Consider the following 17,095-nt stretch of genomic DNA (forward strand, 5'->3'; position numbering starts at 1 on the left):
AACAAACCTTCAGAGTCAAACAAACCTTCAGAGTCAAACAAACCTTCAGTCAAACAAACCTTTAGTCAAACAAACCTTCAGTCAAACAAACCTTCAGAGTCAAACAAACCTTCAGTCAAACAAACCTTCAGAGTCAAACAAACCTTCAGTCAAACAAACCTTTAGAGTCAAACAAACCTTCAGTCAAACAAACCTTCAGATTCAAACAAACCTTCAGTCAAACAAACCTTCAGAGTCAAACAAACCTTCAGAGTCAAACAAACCTTCAGTCAAACAAACCTTCAGTCAAACAAACCTTCAGAGTCAAACAAACCTTCAGTCAAACAAACCTTCAGTCAAACAAACCTTCAGAGTCAAACAAACCTTCAGTCAAACAAACCTTCAGAGTCAAACAAACCTTCAGAGTCAAACAAACCTTCAGTCAAACAAACCTTCAGATTCAAACAAACCTTTAGAGTCAAACAAAACTTCAGAGTCAAACAAACCTTTAGAGTCAAACAAACCTTCATTCAAACAAACCTTCATTCAAACAAACCTTCAGTCAAACAAACCTTCAGAGTCAAACAAACCTTCAGAGTCAAACAAACCTTCAGTCAAACAAACCTTCAGAGTCAAACAAACCTTCAGTCAAACAAACCTTCAGAGTCAAACAAACCTTTAGAGTCAAACAAACCTTTAGAGTCAAACAAACCTTCAGTCAAACAAACCTTCAGTCAAACAAACCTTCAGAGTCAAACAAACCTTTAGTCAAACAAACCTTCAAACAAACCTTCAGTCAAACAAACCTCCAGTCAAACAAACCTTTAGAGTCAAACGAACCTTCAGTCAAACAAACCTTTAGTCAAACAAACCTTCAGTCAAACAAACCTTCAGAGTCAAACAAACCTTCAGTCAAACAAACCTTCAGAGTCAAACAAACCTTCAGTCAAACAAACCTTTAGAGTCAAAAAAACCTTCAGTCAAACAAACCTTCAGTCAAACAAACCTTCAGTCAAACAAACCTTCAGTCAAACAAACCTTCAGTCAAACAAACCTTCAGAGTCAAACAAACCTTCAAACAAACCTTCAGAGTCAAACAAACCTTTAGTCAAACAAACCTTTAGTCAAACAAACCTTCAGTCAAACAAACCTTCAGAGTCAAACAAACCTTCAGTCAAACAAACCTTCAGTCAAACAAACCTTCAGAGTCAAACAAACCTTCAAACAAACCTTCAGAGTCAAACAAACCTTCAGAGTCAAACAAACCTTTAGTCAAACAAACCTTTAGTCAAACAAACCTTCAGTCAAACAAACCTTCAGAGTCAAACAAACCTTCAGAGTCAAACAAACCTTCAGTCAAACAAACCTTTAGAGTCAAAAAAACCTTCAGTCAAACAAACCTTCAGAGTCAAACAAACCTTCAGTCAAACAAACCTTCAGTCAAACAAACCTTCAGAGTCAAACAAACCTTCAAACAAACCTTCAGAGTCAAACAAACCTTCAGAGTCAAACAAACCTTCAGTCAAACAAACCTTTAGTCAAACAAACCTTCAGTCAAACAAACCTTCAGAGTCAAACAAACCTTCAGTCAAACAAACCTTCAGAGTCAAACAAACCTTCAGTCAAACAAACCTTTAGAGTCAAACAAACCTTCAGTCATACAAACCTTCAGATTCAAACAAACCTTCAGTCAAACAAACCTTCAGAGTCAAACAAACCTTCAGTGTCAAACAAACCTTCAGTCAAACAAACCTTCAGTCAAACAAACCTTCAGTCAAACAAACCTTCAGAGTCAAACAAACCTTCAGTCAAACAAACCTTCAGAGTCAAACAAACCTTCAGAGTCAAACAAACCTTCAGTCAAACAAACCTTCAGAGTCAAACAAACCTTCAGTCAAACAAACCTTCAGAGTCAAACAAACCTTCAGAGTCAAACAAACCTTCAGTCAAACAAACCTTCAGAGTCAAACAAACCTTCAGTCAAACAAACCTTCAGAGTCAAACAAACCTTCAGTCAAACAAACCTTCAGAGTCAAACAAACCTTCAGTCAAACAAACCTTCAGAGTCAAACAAACCTTCAGTCAAACAAACCTTCAGAGTCAAACAAACCTTCAGTCAAACAAACCTTCAGAGTCAAACAAACCTTCAGTCAAACAAACCTTCAGTCAAACAAACCTTCAGAGTCAAACAAACCTTCAGTCAAACAAACCTTTAGAGTCAAAAAAACCTTCAGTCAAACAAACCTTCAGAGTCAAACAAACCTTCAGTCAAACAAACCTTCAGTCAAACAAACCTTCAGAGTCAAACAAACCTTCAGAGTCAAACAAACCTTCAGAGTCAAACAAACCTTCAGTCAAACAAACCTTTAGTCAAACAAACCTTCAGTCAAACAAACCTTCAGAGTCAAACAAACCTTCAGTCAAACAAACCTTCAGAGTCAAACAAACCTTCAGTCAAACAAACCTTTAGAGTCAAACAAACCTTCAGTCATACAAACCTTCAGATTCAAACAAACCTTCAGTCAAACAAACCTTCAGAGTCAAACAAACCTTCAGTGTCAAACAAACCTTCAGTCAAACAAACCTTCAGTCAAACAAACCTTCAGAGTCAAACAAACCTTCAGTCAAACAAACCTTCAGAGTCAAACAAACCTTCAGAGTCAAACAAACCTTCAGTCAAACAAACCTTCAGAGTCAAACAAACCTTCAGTCAAACAAACCTTCAGAGTCAAACAAACCTTCAGAGTCAAACAAACCTTCAGTCAAACAAACCTTCAGAGTCAAACAAACCTTCAGTCAAACAAACCTTCAGAGTCAAACAAACCTTCAGTCAAACAAACCTTCAGAGTCAAACAAACCTTCAGTCAAACAAACCTTCAGAGTCAAACAAACCTTCAGTCAAACAAACCTTCAGAGTCAAACAAACCTTCAGTCAAACAAACCTTCAGAGTCAAACAAACCTTCAGTCAAACAAACCTTCAGAGTCAAACAAACCTTCAGTCAAACAAACCTTCAGTCAAACAAACCTTCAGAGTCAAACAAACCTTCAGTCAAACAAACCTTTAGAGTCAAAAAAACCTTCAGTCAAACAAACCTTCAGAGTCAAACAAACCTTCAGTCAAACAAACCTTCAGTCAAACAAACCTTCAGAGTCAAACAAACCTTCAAACAAACCTTCAGAGTCAAACAAACCTTCAGAGTCAAACAAACCTTCAGTCAAACAAACCTTTAGTCAAACAAACCTTCAGTCAAACAAACCTTCAGAGTCAAACAAACCTTCAGTCAAACAAACCTTCAGAGTCAAACAAACCTTCAGTCAAACAAACCTTTAGAGTCAAACAAACCTTCAGTCATACAAACCTTCAGATTCAAACAAACCTTCAGTCAAACAAACCTTCAGAGTCAAACAAACCTTCAGTGTCAAACAAACCTTCAGTCAAACAAACCTTCAGTCAAACAAACCTTCAGTCAAACAAACCTTCAGAGTCAAACAAACCTTCAGTCAAACAAACCTTCAGAGTCAAACAAACCTTCAGAGTCAAACAAACCTTCAGTCAAACAAACCTTCAGAGTCAAACAAACCTTCAGTCAAACAAACCTTCAGAGTCAAACAAACCTTCAGAGTCAAACAAACCTTCAGTCAAACAAACCTTCAGAGTCAAACAAACCTTCAGTCAAACAAACCTTCAGAGTCAAACAAACCTTCAGTCAAACAAACCTTCAGAGTCAAACAAACCTTCAGTCAAACAAACCTTCAGAGTCAAACAAACCTTCAGTCAAACAAACCTTCAGAGTCAAACAAACCTTCAGTCAAACAAACCTTCAGAGTCAAACAAACCTTCAGTCAAACAAACCTTCAGAGTCAAACAAACTCACCAGTGGGATTCACTCACCAGTGCTGGTGTGTTTGAGTGTATACGTGAGGGATTTACTCACCAGTAGCATGGCCTGCTCATGTAACAGCTGCTGCTGCAGGATCTCCAGGTGCCTTTGCTCTTCCTCCAGCTGCCGGCGGATGTACTCCTGACACACACACACATTACAGTCAGATGTGCTCCTGACACACACACACACACATTACAGTCAGATGTGCTCCTGATACACACACACACACACACAACAAAACACAACACACACACGTTACAGTCATATGTGCTCCTGACACACACACACACACACACACACACACACACACACACACACACACACACACACACACACACACAACACAACACAACCAATACACGTTACAGTCAGATGTTCTCCTGAAAAACACACACACACACACACACACATCTGCCAAACATACACCAGCAGTTAGGCTGATGGATATCACAGAGCGTGGGGAAAGGTGTAGCTGTGAGTTCATACCCTGTGTCCACGTAATCACACACCTGACCGATGGAGTCCAGTCATTTTGCATGAACAGACTGGATTCTATAGCCCATCTACACATTTTTATTTACATAAGTTTGCCCAAATAACCGCATTTTTGGAATTATTAAGATAACCTAAAAGTCTTTTACTGCCAACGACTTTTGTTTACATTAGTTTACAGTAATACATCTATGGCTCTAGGCCTGTCATGTAGCCCTAGGTTAAGGTGAGGGCTAGTGCTAGGTTAGGGTGAGGGTTAGCGCTAGGTTAGGGTGAGGGTTAGTGCTAGGTTAAGGTGAGGGTTAGCGCTAGGTTAGGGTGTGAATTAGCCCTAGGTTAAGGTGAGTGTTAGCGCTAGGTTAGGGTGAGGGTTAGCCCTAGGTTAAGGTGAGGGTTAGCGCTAGGTTAGGGTGAGAGTTAGCCCTAGGTTAAGGTGAGGGTTAGCGCTAGGTTAGGGTGAGGGTTAGCGCAAGGTTAGGGTGAGAATTAGCCCTAGGTTAAGGTGAGTGTTAGCGCTAGGTTAGGGTGAGAGTTAGCCCTAGGTTAAGGTGAGGGTTAGCGCTAGGTTAGGGTGAGAGTTAGCCCTAGGTTGAGGTGAGGGTTAGCGCTAGGTTAGGGTGAGGGTTAGCGCAAGGTTAGGGTGAGAATTAGCCCTAGGTTAAGGTGAGTGTTAGCGCTAGGTTAGGGTGAGAGTTAGCCCTAGGTTAAGGTGAGGGTTAGCGCTAGGTTAGGGTGAGGGTTAGCGCTAGGTTAGGGTGAGAATTAGCCCTAGGTTAAGGTGAGTGTTAGCGCTAGGTTAGGGTGAGGGTTAGCCCTAGCTCACCTGCTCGCGGTCGGCCCTCCTCTTCTCCTCTTCTGCCCTCCTGCGCTCCTCCTCTTCTTTGCGTCTCCTCTCCATCTCCTCCACACGTCTCTTCTCCTCCTGCTCTCTCCTCCTCTGCTCTCGCTCTTGTTGTCTCCTCATCTCTCGCTCTCGTCTTTGTTGCTGCAGAACACAGGGATTACTCTGTGGTTAAACTTACAATGATTATTGACATTTGCTTAAGTTTCAACTCAATAATGGTGTTGTCTTGAGTTGCAGGACACAATTTGCGCTGTGTTGTTCTTCGTAAACGTATTGCCGCTTTAAGTTTCAACATATAATGACAGAAGGGCCTAAATGGTTCCTTGTCTTTCAGCAAACATGAAGCACTGCAATAACAACATGTTTTAAACCTGCCTAAAGTGTGACATCACAATGCAAGGTGCGTTTGAATATGCAGCCTACACAGTGTACGTTGCGGTCACTGTAAACTGATAAAGAAAGAGCAGCTGAAAGGGTTACTGTTATTCTAGGTTTTGACCAACTAAAGAACAAAATGCCAATTTTGCTTTCAAAATGGCAAATTTCGCCAAACTATTTCGCTATACTATGGAATGTTCTAGTTGGATTAACAGGATCATATCATTGAAGAATTACTGTATGCCATGTTGTTACATGTGCGTTTGTCATCATGTGACTCATGTTGTTCAAAATGTTTTTTTGCCAAACGGAGATGTTTAACTGACATATCCTTTGCTATTGTACATGCAATGCGTATTATTGTAGGATCCTATTGTTGCAGATGAAATGTATTTTGTGATGGGTGATTTTACCAACTGCTGAACATGTGACTTAAATGATCCAATAAGGCTCATAAATTTAGTCAGGCATTGATCACATGTGACAGAAATGTTGCCATTGTAGTGATGGATGTAGTTGTTCCTTAGAGTGCAGCCTTTTGACACAGTTCGCCAGTTGTCTTTCTAGCCCTACAAATATATAAACTCTTCTTGATGGTGCGGTGACTTGTGTTTGACTGGTTCAGATGTGGCGTGGAAAGTCACAGAGCATTACTGGCATGTACTCACCTCCTCCAGCCGCCGCCTCTGCTCTTTCTGCTGCTCGATGCGCTTCTGTCGTTCTGCCAGTAGTTGGCGCTTGTATTCCTCCTGCTCACGCATCTGCTGTTCCTGGAGGAGCTGCTGTCGTCTCATTGCCTCCGAGCGCTCCTTATTCTCCTGCTGTAGACGGATGAAGTCCCTACGCAGAGTCGACTCGCCTGGGACATTCACAATAGAGCTGCGGGATTCAGAACACAGCAGAGTTACACACTGGTCCTTAAAAATCAACTATATGACTTTTCCTTTTTTCTCTTCTCACACAGATCACGATTCAGGCAGACGCATATTATTCCTAAATGACAGTAAATCTATGTCTATTAAACCACTGACATGTCCAATCAGAGCGAATTTTCTGATCCAGAGAGAGCCGTTCTCATGTATTGAGAGTGAGGAGTCATGTGCCGATTTGGGCGGGGTCTGAGCCGGTCGGCCATGATGGTAGGAGACGCTATCGGTTGCCAGAGGCAACGTCTTCAGAACTTCAGACAATACCCAAATAGCCAAACTTTCAAGTACCTGAGTGTCAGCCTGTTGTCTAAGCACTAGGCACCTGGGACCCTGGGGCAGCATCCAGGTCAAAGCTGTAAAACCTCACGAATGTGAGCGGCGGCGAGGACCAGCCCACCACATCACAAATGTCTTGGAGAGAAACTCCAAATAATAAGGCTTTAGAGGCCGCCATCCGCCTCGTAGAATGAGTACTTGTACGCAAGTGAAACAGCCTCAACTATGCACTTGCTAACCATCTGTTTATAAGCAGGAAGACCTTTCTCCAAATCAAACAAATAGCTGGTCGGACTCCACGGAGAAGTCTGATGAACATAAGTGTCCAATGCTCACACTGGACACAAAAAGTTCAGCTTTTCCTGGTCTGAAGAGGTAAAAGGATGAGGACAGAAAGCATCCAGCACAATAGGCCTCAGAAACATGGTCGGCACCTAGGGACGTATCCCTGTTTTGGATATAAGAATGCCTCGACCATCCCCGGTGCAAACTCAAGGCAAGTGGGGGAAACCGAAAAGGGCCTGAAGGTCTCGGACTCTTTTGAGGGACGAAATAGCTAGCAAACAGATGGTATTAAAAATAAGATTTTTTTTCTGAAACTGAATTTAAGGACTCGAATGGAGCCCTAGACAGGCCTTCTAAAACAATTGCAAGGTCCCAATCCAGCCCCCTAGTGCAAGTTGCAGGCCTCAGCCTCAATGTGCCACGAAGGAAACGTGTGATCAGGGGGTCTCGACCCAACGATGTACCATCCACCAGGGCATGGAAAGCCGCTATGGCAGCCACGTATACCTTGAGCGTGGATGGACATAAACCTGACGTAAAGCGCTCTTGCAGAAACTCTCAAGTACTGTGTTTACTGAACAATTAACTGAATCCCACTGACGCTGGTGACACCAAGAAGTGAGAACTCTCCATTTTAGTGCATAAAGTTTCCTCGAGCTCTGGAGCTTAGAATGGTCTCAACAACCTCGGTTGAGAGACCACTCTCTATGAGTTGTGCCCCCTTAGGGGCCAAAACCAAAGTTTCCAAATCCCCCGCGGGGGGTGCGATATTGTGCCTAAAATCTGTATTATCTCCAGAACTCATGGGAGCAGAGCAACTGGGGGGGGGGGATTGCGTACAGACGTAGCCTCAGCCATGTCTGCACCATAGCATCCAACCCCAAGGCGGCTGGTTGAGTGAGGGAGAAACAAAGTGGACAGCGCGCAGGATCTTGATCTTGACCTCTGGTCCTGAGCCGCCACTGCAAAGGTCTCACGTACAGCAGGGCATAGGGTATCACATTGGACGCTGCTGCCCTGAGGCCTAACAGTCTCTCGGACTGTTTCACAGTGCGTGACTGGCCTAGCCTTAGCTCCTTTGCAGCAGTAAGTATAACAGCTACACGAGCGGGGGCGACAGAACGGCTCGCGTCGTGACTGAATCCCAGACCACTCCAAGAAAAGTGGCCCTCTGTACTGGAGAAATCAAACTCTTCTTAGCATTGAGCCTCAACCCCAACCTTCGCATATAAGCGAGGATGACATCTCGATGCCGAACCGCTAACTCTTCTGATTCTGCTAGAATCAGCCAGTCGACTTTGCAATTCAGATTGCATATGCACTGCAGCCTGGACAGGGCCAGAGCTGCATCTATGCACTTTGTGAATGTGAGGGGTAATAGAGTTAGAACGAAAAGAAGTGCCTGATAATGGTGTACTTTGCCCCCTGAAAGAAAACCTCAGGAACCTCCTGTGCTGAGGGAGGATGGAGATATGCAAGTATGCGTCTTTCTGATCTATCGTGACAAACCTGTCCTTGGATATGGTTTGAGTCACAATCTGTTTGAGTGTCAGCAACATGGACTTGCGTTCCCAGCACCGAACACTCCAACAGAAGAAGATTTAGAAAATGACCTAGCTCTCCATCCTTTTTTGGAAATATTAGATAACGGCTATAAAGATCCAACGCAATGTCAGGTGCGTACACCTGCTCTATAGCTTTATTTGCTAACAGGGCCTTTACCTCCTGCATCATTACCAGAGCCAGCTCGGGATGCAGTAACGTGAGCGACACCCCGTTGTAGCCTGGAGGACGAGAACCAAACTGGAATCTGCCTCTTGCTACTAACTGCAGGACCCATAGAGATATATTCGGCAGTAGCTTACGCGCTGCCAGAAATGTGTAGACAGCCAGCCTCTGGTGTAGACAGCCAGTTCAGCGACCTGAAGCACACAGGCAGGAACTACCCAAACTGACTGTTTTCGAACCCGCCTCAGAGGACGTGAGTCTGACGCAATGTCGAGTTGACACTGCGCCAAAGGCTCGCTGGAGACCGCTGCGCCCCGAAGCACCAAGGGTGACGTGGTTGGCAGAACAGTCCTGTGAGGACACCGAGATGGAATGGGCACGTATAATGAGGTGTATACTGTTCCACCCCGGTTAGGGTTGCCCTCACTGGTTTCTTTTGAGCCGAAGCCTTCCCAGCGTGAAGAACGGCCCTCGGAACCGGCTTCTGCTCCGAAGGCTTTGGCTGCTGTGGTGCATATGAGAAACAGACGGCTGGAGCTGCTCACGCCCAGCAGCCCCTGGGGTTTGGACATAGCGAGGGAGAGATATTTTAACTGCCTCTGAATGTAATGTGGACTCCAGGAGACTCTCGACGACCAAAATAACCGCGTCGCCGAAGAGACCAGAAAGATTGATGGGAGCATCTTTGTCCTTGATCTCCGTCAAATTGAGTCAGAGGTGTCTCTCTGTGGTCACAAGGGCTGCCGCAGACCGTCCGAATGCTCTGGCAGTCTCCTTAACAGCCCTGAGAGATAAATCTGTGGGCCGATGAAGTTCTCGAACTCCAACGGGTCTCACTTCCTCACTTCTGTCCAAATCCCCCAGCAGGTCAGCCTGATATGCTTGTAGTACTTCCATAGTGTGCAAGCAGGCTCCGGATTGACCCACTGCCGTATATGCTTTTCCCACTAGATTATAAGTAGATTTCTTTAAGGGATTTCTTTTTTTCCCATGATCTAGACAGCTCGCTGTGCAGATCAGGAAAAATGGAAGGCTCCGTGATGGGGGTGAAACATTAGAGGGAAGGAAGCACTCGTTTAATCTATTTTTAGGACGAGAGCCCCTGTTCTCTGCTGGCTATTCAATATTTAATTCATCTAAAGCCTTAGTAATCACCTCCACCAGCAGATGTGGGTCCTGCACCCTGAGAACCGCAAACCTGATTACTTCCCTCGAAAAGTGACAGGCGGGAGCAGGGCATGCGTAGGCTCTACCCCCACACACAAAAGCTTGTGTGTGTGTCCACTTGTTAAATAATGCGAGCAGGGAGAAACACTGTGCAATTGTTTCGTCATATTATTTATATATATATATATATATAGACAGACAGACAACAGTAAATATAACAGACAGATTGAGACAGATCGCTTGCTGAGCCAACAGAAGCTAATGCTGGTTTGCCCGCGGCGTTATTCTTTCCATTGGACAAGTTGATACTTAAGACGCATTCACGCTGGAGGCGTTCCCAAAGCGTCGTTGATGCATCGCGAGTTCCTTTGAAAGGGAACTAAGCAGTGTTTTAATTTTGCATTTGATTATTCAGTTTCTGTTGTTAAATAACCCTAATGTAGGATGAACCCCTGAACCCTGTACTTTACACTGATGTTAATAACACTTCTTATGCGACAGTAAAACACTGCTGTTCACTTCCAGAAGTTGTAGGGATGTTTTCCTGTCACAAAAAGAATGTGAAAGATATTAAGGTTACATAATATATAATTTAAGTTTATTTTACACACTTTAAGCATTATCGTATCGCATTTCACATTATTTAATGAGTTATCGCATATCGCATTTTTCTTATACAAAACAGATACAAAACAGCTTCGCAAATTAAGCGATGCGTCAGTTCTGGCAGGTCACGTTAGTCAAGCTCGCATCAGTGACTCTCAGCTGATCCATGTCTACCTATAGGAATACGACGACGCCTATCACTGTAAACATGTATAAGCTCCTTCAGTATTATCAGCTGCGATCGCGTTTCTCAGGAGCGGATTACCCTCGTCCCTCCCCAGCTCCACCTGTCTCAGTCAGGATTTGGTGAATTATATTGTACTTCAAAATCTTGAATGAATTACGTTTATATTGGAGCGTTTTGACTGTTTGCCGTTCTTCTACCTACACCACACCGTCTTTATGTGTAGTATTTGTTCATACTTTGTAAATATTGATTTATTGGGTTACAATGCCATTTATTTTCATTGTTATTCTCTTTTTCTCTGTTTAAAGCATGTGGTAGGTAGGGCAGATAACTTTGTATTTTCTTTTGATGAGGTTAAGTAGCGAGAGGGTTGAATTTGGGGTTTTAGTGTTTTCGCTCTTGGGGTTTTCCCAATCATTATTTTTTCTTTCATTCATTGTAGTAAATACCCACAAATTAAGCCTAGGTCCAAAAATGTAGCGACCTGGCCCCTAGACGGCCATAACAATTGCATGTTTTCTTTTTAGCATCATGGGAGAATGTCATGTTTTGTCTGAAGTTCCTTGATTTCACCACTAGATGGCATTGTTTCTACCCAGATTATGTTTCCTTGGATTAATGTTTGTCATTCTCTCACCTGTGTTGAAGTACACCTAATGATCCACCCTATTTAAGGCTTCACTGTATTTTTGTTCTTGTTCAGTCCTGATGTAGTCATTCCTAAGAACGTTTAGATTTGAGATGTTGCCTTCTGTTTTGCTCTGGGAACGTATGTTTTTGTAACCATTTTGTGGATTTCTGGTTTTGCCTCTCTGGAAGATCTTCTGTCTGGATTACCCTTTTTGTGTTGCCTCTCAAGGAGAGTTATTTGATATTTTTCCTGTAGCACGTTCACTTAAATTGCGAACTATGACTTCTTGTTGTTTTTGCTTTTCCATCAAAAGTAAAGAGCCCAATATTAAACTCAGACTTGACGTTTGACTGTCGTTTAATCCTCTGCATTTGGGTTCAACCTCCTCCAGTGGCGAAGGGTTAGTATCAAGGACACACACACACCGGAGACCCGAGATCGATCCCCAGCTGGATCATAACAGGAGAATCATGAATTCAAAATCATGTTTCTCAATTCAGAATCGTGCAGCTCTTAAAAGCACGTGAAATCTGCATACAAACATTTTCAAATGATGATACACCAATCAATTACTCACATACTGAAATGCATGCTTAATATACTGTATGTGATGAATGTGGGAACAACTGAAAGCACAGCTCTGAAATTGAACATCGAATCCAGACGAGGAGTAAGAAGAGATCTGCAGTGAGAGATCTGGGTCATACCTGGGCTCTCCCTCCTGCTCCTGAGCTTCTTCCTCCTCTTCCTCACTGCCGCTGTACTCGTACTCGGTCTCATCTGCAGTCGGAGCACAAGCACACGTCACACGCGAGCACACACACACACACACACCGTGTCGACGGGAGCCGCACCCGTACCTTTCTCTCCGCGCTTCTTGCGGCAGCGGTCCAGGTGGTCCTTGAGCTGGATCCGCACCTGCCTCTCGTTGGGCTGGTCCCTGATGAAGGGATGCTTCAGGAGCTGGTCGGTGGGCGGCCGCTGCGTGTAGTTCTTCACCAGACAGCCCTCGATGAAGCTGAAGAACTTCTTGGACCTGAAAACAAGATCACGGGAGAGGAGAGCGTTTCTGGAGGAGCACCGGAGACCTGCTGACATCACTACGGCAATAAGATGAAGCTACTGACCATTTCTTGGACTTGAGTCTGGGTGGAGGATTTCTGGGTATGAGAAAGAGCGCGCGCATGGGATGCATATCACACAACGCTGCAAAACACCGACACACACGGCCCATGAAACCTAGTCATTATCTCAGGATAATAAAGGTAATGTTCGACCAAAATTTTGAATTGTGTTGCTTATCTGTTAAAACAACTTAACTTAACTAACTTATCTGTTAAAAACAATTGCATATTTGAATGTATGCAAATGAGGAACAAATGACCTAATGTATGCAGCTATATCACCACAAGAGTGAGGTGGACGCCCTGGACGGAGCAAGAGACAGAACGTCATATGTCAATTTAGGGTTAGCTCCTGGAGAGCCACAGTCTTCAGCCCCGATTAAACGCATCTGATCCAGCTCATCGAGTCCTTCGGGATTATTGGAAAACTACAGGTGTGTATGTACTGCTATTGCACCCCGGCTTTAAATCAGCAAAGAGGTTCATTTCCTATAGACTGGACTAATGGTGAAGTAAAGCATCTGGACATCAAGAGAGAGAGGAGGTGTGTGATGGAGTACTCACGGGGAGCGCCCTCCGCCATCTCTATAGCCGTGATCCCACAGGACCACAGATCGCTCTACAGGGAAAGCAGAACGGCGTCTCGTCAGCTCATCCATGCGGCTCAGTGTTGAGGACAAATCTGTTTAACATGCTGAACGTTCCTGCGGCGCTCGTGTGTGTGTGTGTGTGTGTGCAGGTTATTACCCTGTAGTCGTAAGTAGCGTCTGGGTTTTCGTCACAGGCGATGACCTCCGGAGCCATCCAGTACGGCGTTCCAATAAAGGTGTTTCTGCGGCCGACGGTTCGATCCAGCTGAGCGCTGACGCCAAAGTCCACTGCAGACGAGAGCCAACATCAGCGCACACACACCAACAACGCCATCACGCTCACATGGACTCGAGAAAACGTGCGGGGAGAGACTCGGGTGAGATCTCGTCAAATGAGGAAACTACACTCAGGCCAGAATACACCATCCGTGTCTGACGCCGTTTTACCTTTAACCTGCTTTACATAAACCTTCAGGACCAATCAATCCGCTACGCCATAAAACATCAGCCAAAGAAGAAGAGGAATCAACCGTTTGTCAATCACTCTCATGCTAAATTGCATCCGTGTTAAACTGTGTCTGATTACATTAAAAGGTAAAACGCAAGCGTTTAATCATAGTTGTACATTAATTATGTGCAATACATCATAACCTTAATTTACTGTTAGGAGCTGCTTCTGCCCTCCAGAATGTGTAAGATAATCAAATCCAGAAGCTAATCACTGGCCTGGAGAGCAAAAGTGAATTATTTAATATTTTGCATCATTTTCCATACAGTATCTGCAGCCGGGTATACTGTATTAGCGCTGGTTGAACACTAGGTGGTGCTGTGGATGATTTTCACAATAAAAGATGATTCTAAACTTTAAGGAAATGAAATGAGGCACTTATATATGTAAAATATTGAAATATATTTTATTTTATAAATTAAATATTTTAAGCGAAATTGAACTGAAAAAATGAAAGGATATTAACTGATTAATTTACACACTTAAAGGATCATTTTAACCATGATCAACCGTGTTAAATTAGTGAAAGGAGTGACCTAAAACAACATTTAAAAAATAATACTTGATGTTGCTGCTTCATTTAATTCTTGATATTTAATGACAGCCTCAAAATTAGGATTTTTTTAACTCTCCTTCAAAAGCAGGTATTAAAGGAGCCGTATGTAAGATTGTGGCCGAAACTGGTACTGCAATCAGTTTCAAATGACTGTAGAGCGGTGTATCCCCCCGCCCCCTCCCCCCTGACTCCAGGTTGCCAGATAGGCTGCAGGATCCAGCAGGGACGTGTGTATCTGCAGCTGTGGTAAATAGAGCAGAGCTGGCAACCCGCATGCTGCAACACTACTGACTCCGTGATTGGTGGATCGGGGGAGGGCGGAGCATCAGAACAAAACACAACATGACATCAACATCAGCAGAGGGCTGCAACTTCACTATTTAAATGACAATATCCTGGCCGGACTGCTGTTGTCAGTGATAGAAGTATTTGAAATGAACACGATTTCTTAATGTCTAGTGACATATCAGGGCCATTTTATGATTATTTGAAATACATTTCTTACATACAGCTCCTTTAATATTCATTACCACAACAACCTCTTCCACATGAAGCATGCTTCTCCTGTATGAAAAACACATGAGTGGCGACAAGAAAAGCTTAGGGGACTATACATGAAGGCTATTCTCTCAGGATCTTGATGTTATCTCAGGAACTGCTGTTGTCAGATATTTTTCCTTCATGATGTTTCCTCCTCTGTAAACTGCTATAATATTTCATAACAGTGTCGTCATCACTGTAAACTGTGGCAAAACAGTGTGATTAACTGGATTAGATAAGAGTTGTCAGATTTACCCGAGTGAAAAAAGAAAATGAACAAAATAAAAAAGCATTTGTTTATTGCTGATGATTTTGTTCAAGAAAGGATATTCTCACGAGTCTGAGAAAACTTTTCCATAAAAGGCTTGTCTACCGCATGCATCAAAGCGCAAGAACTGGAGATGTGACTGTATTCGGGATAAATGTAGAGAATCAGTAGAGATCTGACCTAGTTTGACCTCTGCGTTCTCAGTCAGCAGCACATTCTGGCCCTTGATGTCTCTGTGGATGACATGATGAGCGTGCAGGTGGGCCAACCCCTGATGAAGAGAAGAGAAGAAGCAATGAGAGGAGGCGGAGCGGAGCGGGAGAGGGGAAGAGAGTTGAGGAGAGGAGGCGGAGTGGAGCGGGGAGGAGATGAGGCAAGGGGAGGGATAGGGTTAGGAGAGAAGAGGAGGGGAGAGGAGGCGGAGCGGAGCGGGAGAGGGGAAGAGAGTTGAGGAGAGGAGGCGGAGTGGAGCGGAGCGGGGAGGAGATGAGGCAAGGGGAGGGGAGGAATAGGGTTAGGAGAGAAGAGGAGGGGAGAGGAGAGAAGAGGAGGTGAGGAGGCAAGGGGAGGGGAGGAGAGGAGGCGGAGTGGAGCGGGGAGGAGAGGAGGTGAGGGGAGGGATAGGGTTAGGAGAGAAGAGGAGGGGAGAGGAGAGGAGGCGGAGCGGGGAGGAGAGGGATAGGGAGAGGAGAGAAGAGAAGAGGAGATGAGAGGGATAGAAGAGGCGTGAAGAGGAGATGAGGATAGGGATAGGAGAGAAGAGGAGGGGAGAGTAAGGTTTAGAGTGCAATGAGAGATGAGGAGAAGAGAGGGAGAGGAGGAGAAGGATAGGAGATGAGGAGAGAGGGAGAGATGAGGAGAGAGGGAGAGGAGGAGAGAGGGAGAGGAGGAGAGAGGGAGAGGAGATGAGGAGAGAGGGAGAGATGAGGAGAGAGGGAGAGGAGGAGAGAGGGAGAGGAGAGGAGAGAGGGAGAGGAGGAGAGAGGAGAGAGGGAGAGGAGGAGAGAGGGAGAGGAGATGAGGAGAGAGGGAGAGGAGGAGAGAGGAGAGGAGATGAGGAGAGAGGGAGAGGAGGAGAGAGGGAGAGGAGATGAGGAGAGAGGGAGAGGAGGAGAGAGGGAGAGGAGATGAGGAGAGAGGGAGAGGAGGAGAGAGGAGAGAGGAGGAGAGAGGAGAGGAGGAGAGAGGGAGAGGAGAGGAGGAGAGAGGGAGAGGAGGAGAGGGAGAGGAGAGGAGGAGAGAGGGAGAGGAGGAGAGGGAGAGGAGAGAGGAGAGGGGGAGAGGAGGAGAGAGGGAGAGGAGATGAGGAGAAGGATGAGGAGGAGAGGGATAGGAGATGAGGAGAGAGGGAGAGGAGGAGAGAGGAGAGGGAGAGGAGGAGAGAGGAAGAGGAGGAGAGGGATAGGAGATGAGGAGAGAGGGAGAGGAGGAGAGGGAGAGGAGAGGAGGAGAGAGGGAGAGGAGGAGAGGGAGAGGAGAGGAGGAGAGGGGGAGAGGAGGAGAGAGGGAGAGGAGATGAGGAGAAGGATAGGAGATGAGGAGAGAGGGAGAGGAGGAGAGAGGGAGAGGAGGAGAGGGATAGGAGAGGAGGAGAGAGGGAGAGGAGGAGAGAGGAGAGGATGAGAGGGAGAGGAGAGAAGAGGAGGGGAGAGTAAGGTTTAGAGTGCAATGAGAGATGAGGAGAAGAGAGGGAGAGGAGGAGAAGGATAGTAGATGAGGAGAGAGGGAGAGATGAGGAGAGAGGGAGAGGAGGAGAGAGGGAGAGGAGGAGAGAGGGAGAGGAGGAGAGAGGAGAGAGGGAGAGAGAGGGAGAGATGAGGAGAGAGGGAGAGGAGGAGAGAGGGAGAGGAGATGAGGAGAGAGGGAGAGATGAGGAGAGAGGGAGAGGAGGAGAGAGGGAGAGGAGGAGAGAGGGAGAGGAGGAGAGAGGGAGAGGAGAGGAGAGAGGGAGAGGAGGAGAGAGGGAGAGGAGGAGAGAGGGAGAGGAGATGAGGAGAGAGGGAGAGGAGGAGAGAGGAGAGGAGATGAGGAGAGAGGGAGAGGAGGAGAGAGGGAGAGGAGATGAGGAGAGAGGGAGAGGAGGAGAGAGGGAGAGGAGATGAGGAGAGAGGGAGAGGAGGAG

At 45.2% G+C, this 17,095-nt stretch overlaps 1 protein-coding gene across 1 annotated transcript in view; it reads right to left on the reverse strand.

The window, feature by feature from the left end:
• The window catches only part of map4k4 (mitogen-activated protein kinase kinase kinase kinase 4), a 70,745-nt gene that overhangs the window by 31,940 nt on the left and 21,710 nt on the right, over positions 1-17,095 (reverse strand). The window contains exons 6-14 of the mRNA XM_089132871.1: positions 15,154-15,244; positions 13,259-13,389; positions 13,076-13,130; positions 12,515-12,593; positions 12,248-12,423; positions 12,095-12,167; positions 6,247-6,457; positions 5,180-5,341; positions 3,916-4,002 (exon numbers count right to left, since the gene is read on the reverse strand). Coding sequence (XP_088988997.1) covers positions 3,916-4,002; positions 5,180-5,341; positions 6,247-6,457; positions 12,095-12,167; positions 12,248-12,423; positions 12,515-12,593; positions 13,076-13,130; positions 13,259-13,389; positions 15,154-15,244 — 1,065 coding nt within the window. The remainder of the gene's footprint in view (positions 1-3,915; positions 4,003-5,179; positions 5,342-6,246; positions 6,458-12,094; positions 12,168-12,247; positions 12,424-12,514; positions 12,594-13,075; positions 13,131-13,258; positions 13,390-15,153; positions 15,245-17,095) is intronic.

The sequence above is a fragment of the Pimephales promelas genome, chromosome 7 (genome assembly GCF_988280905.1).
Source record: "Pimephales promelas chromosome 7, fPimPro1.hap1.1, whole genome shotgun sequence".
In the NCBI taxonomy this organism is placed as follows: Eukaryota; Metazoa; Chordata; class Actinopteri; order Cypriniformes; family Leuciscidae; genus Pimephales; species Pimephales promelas.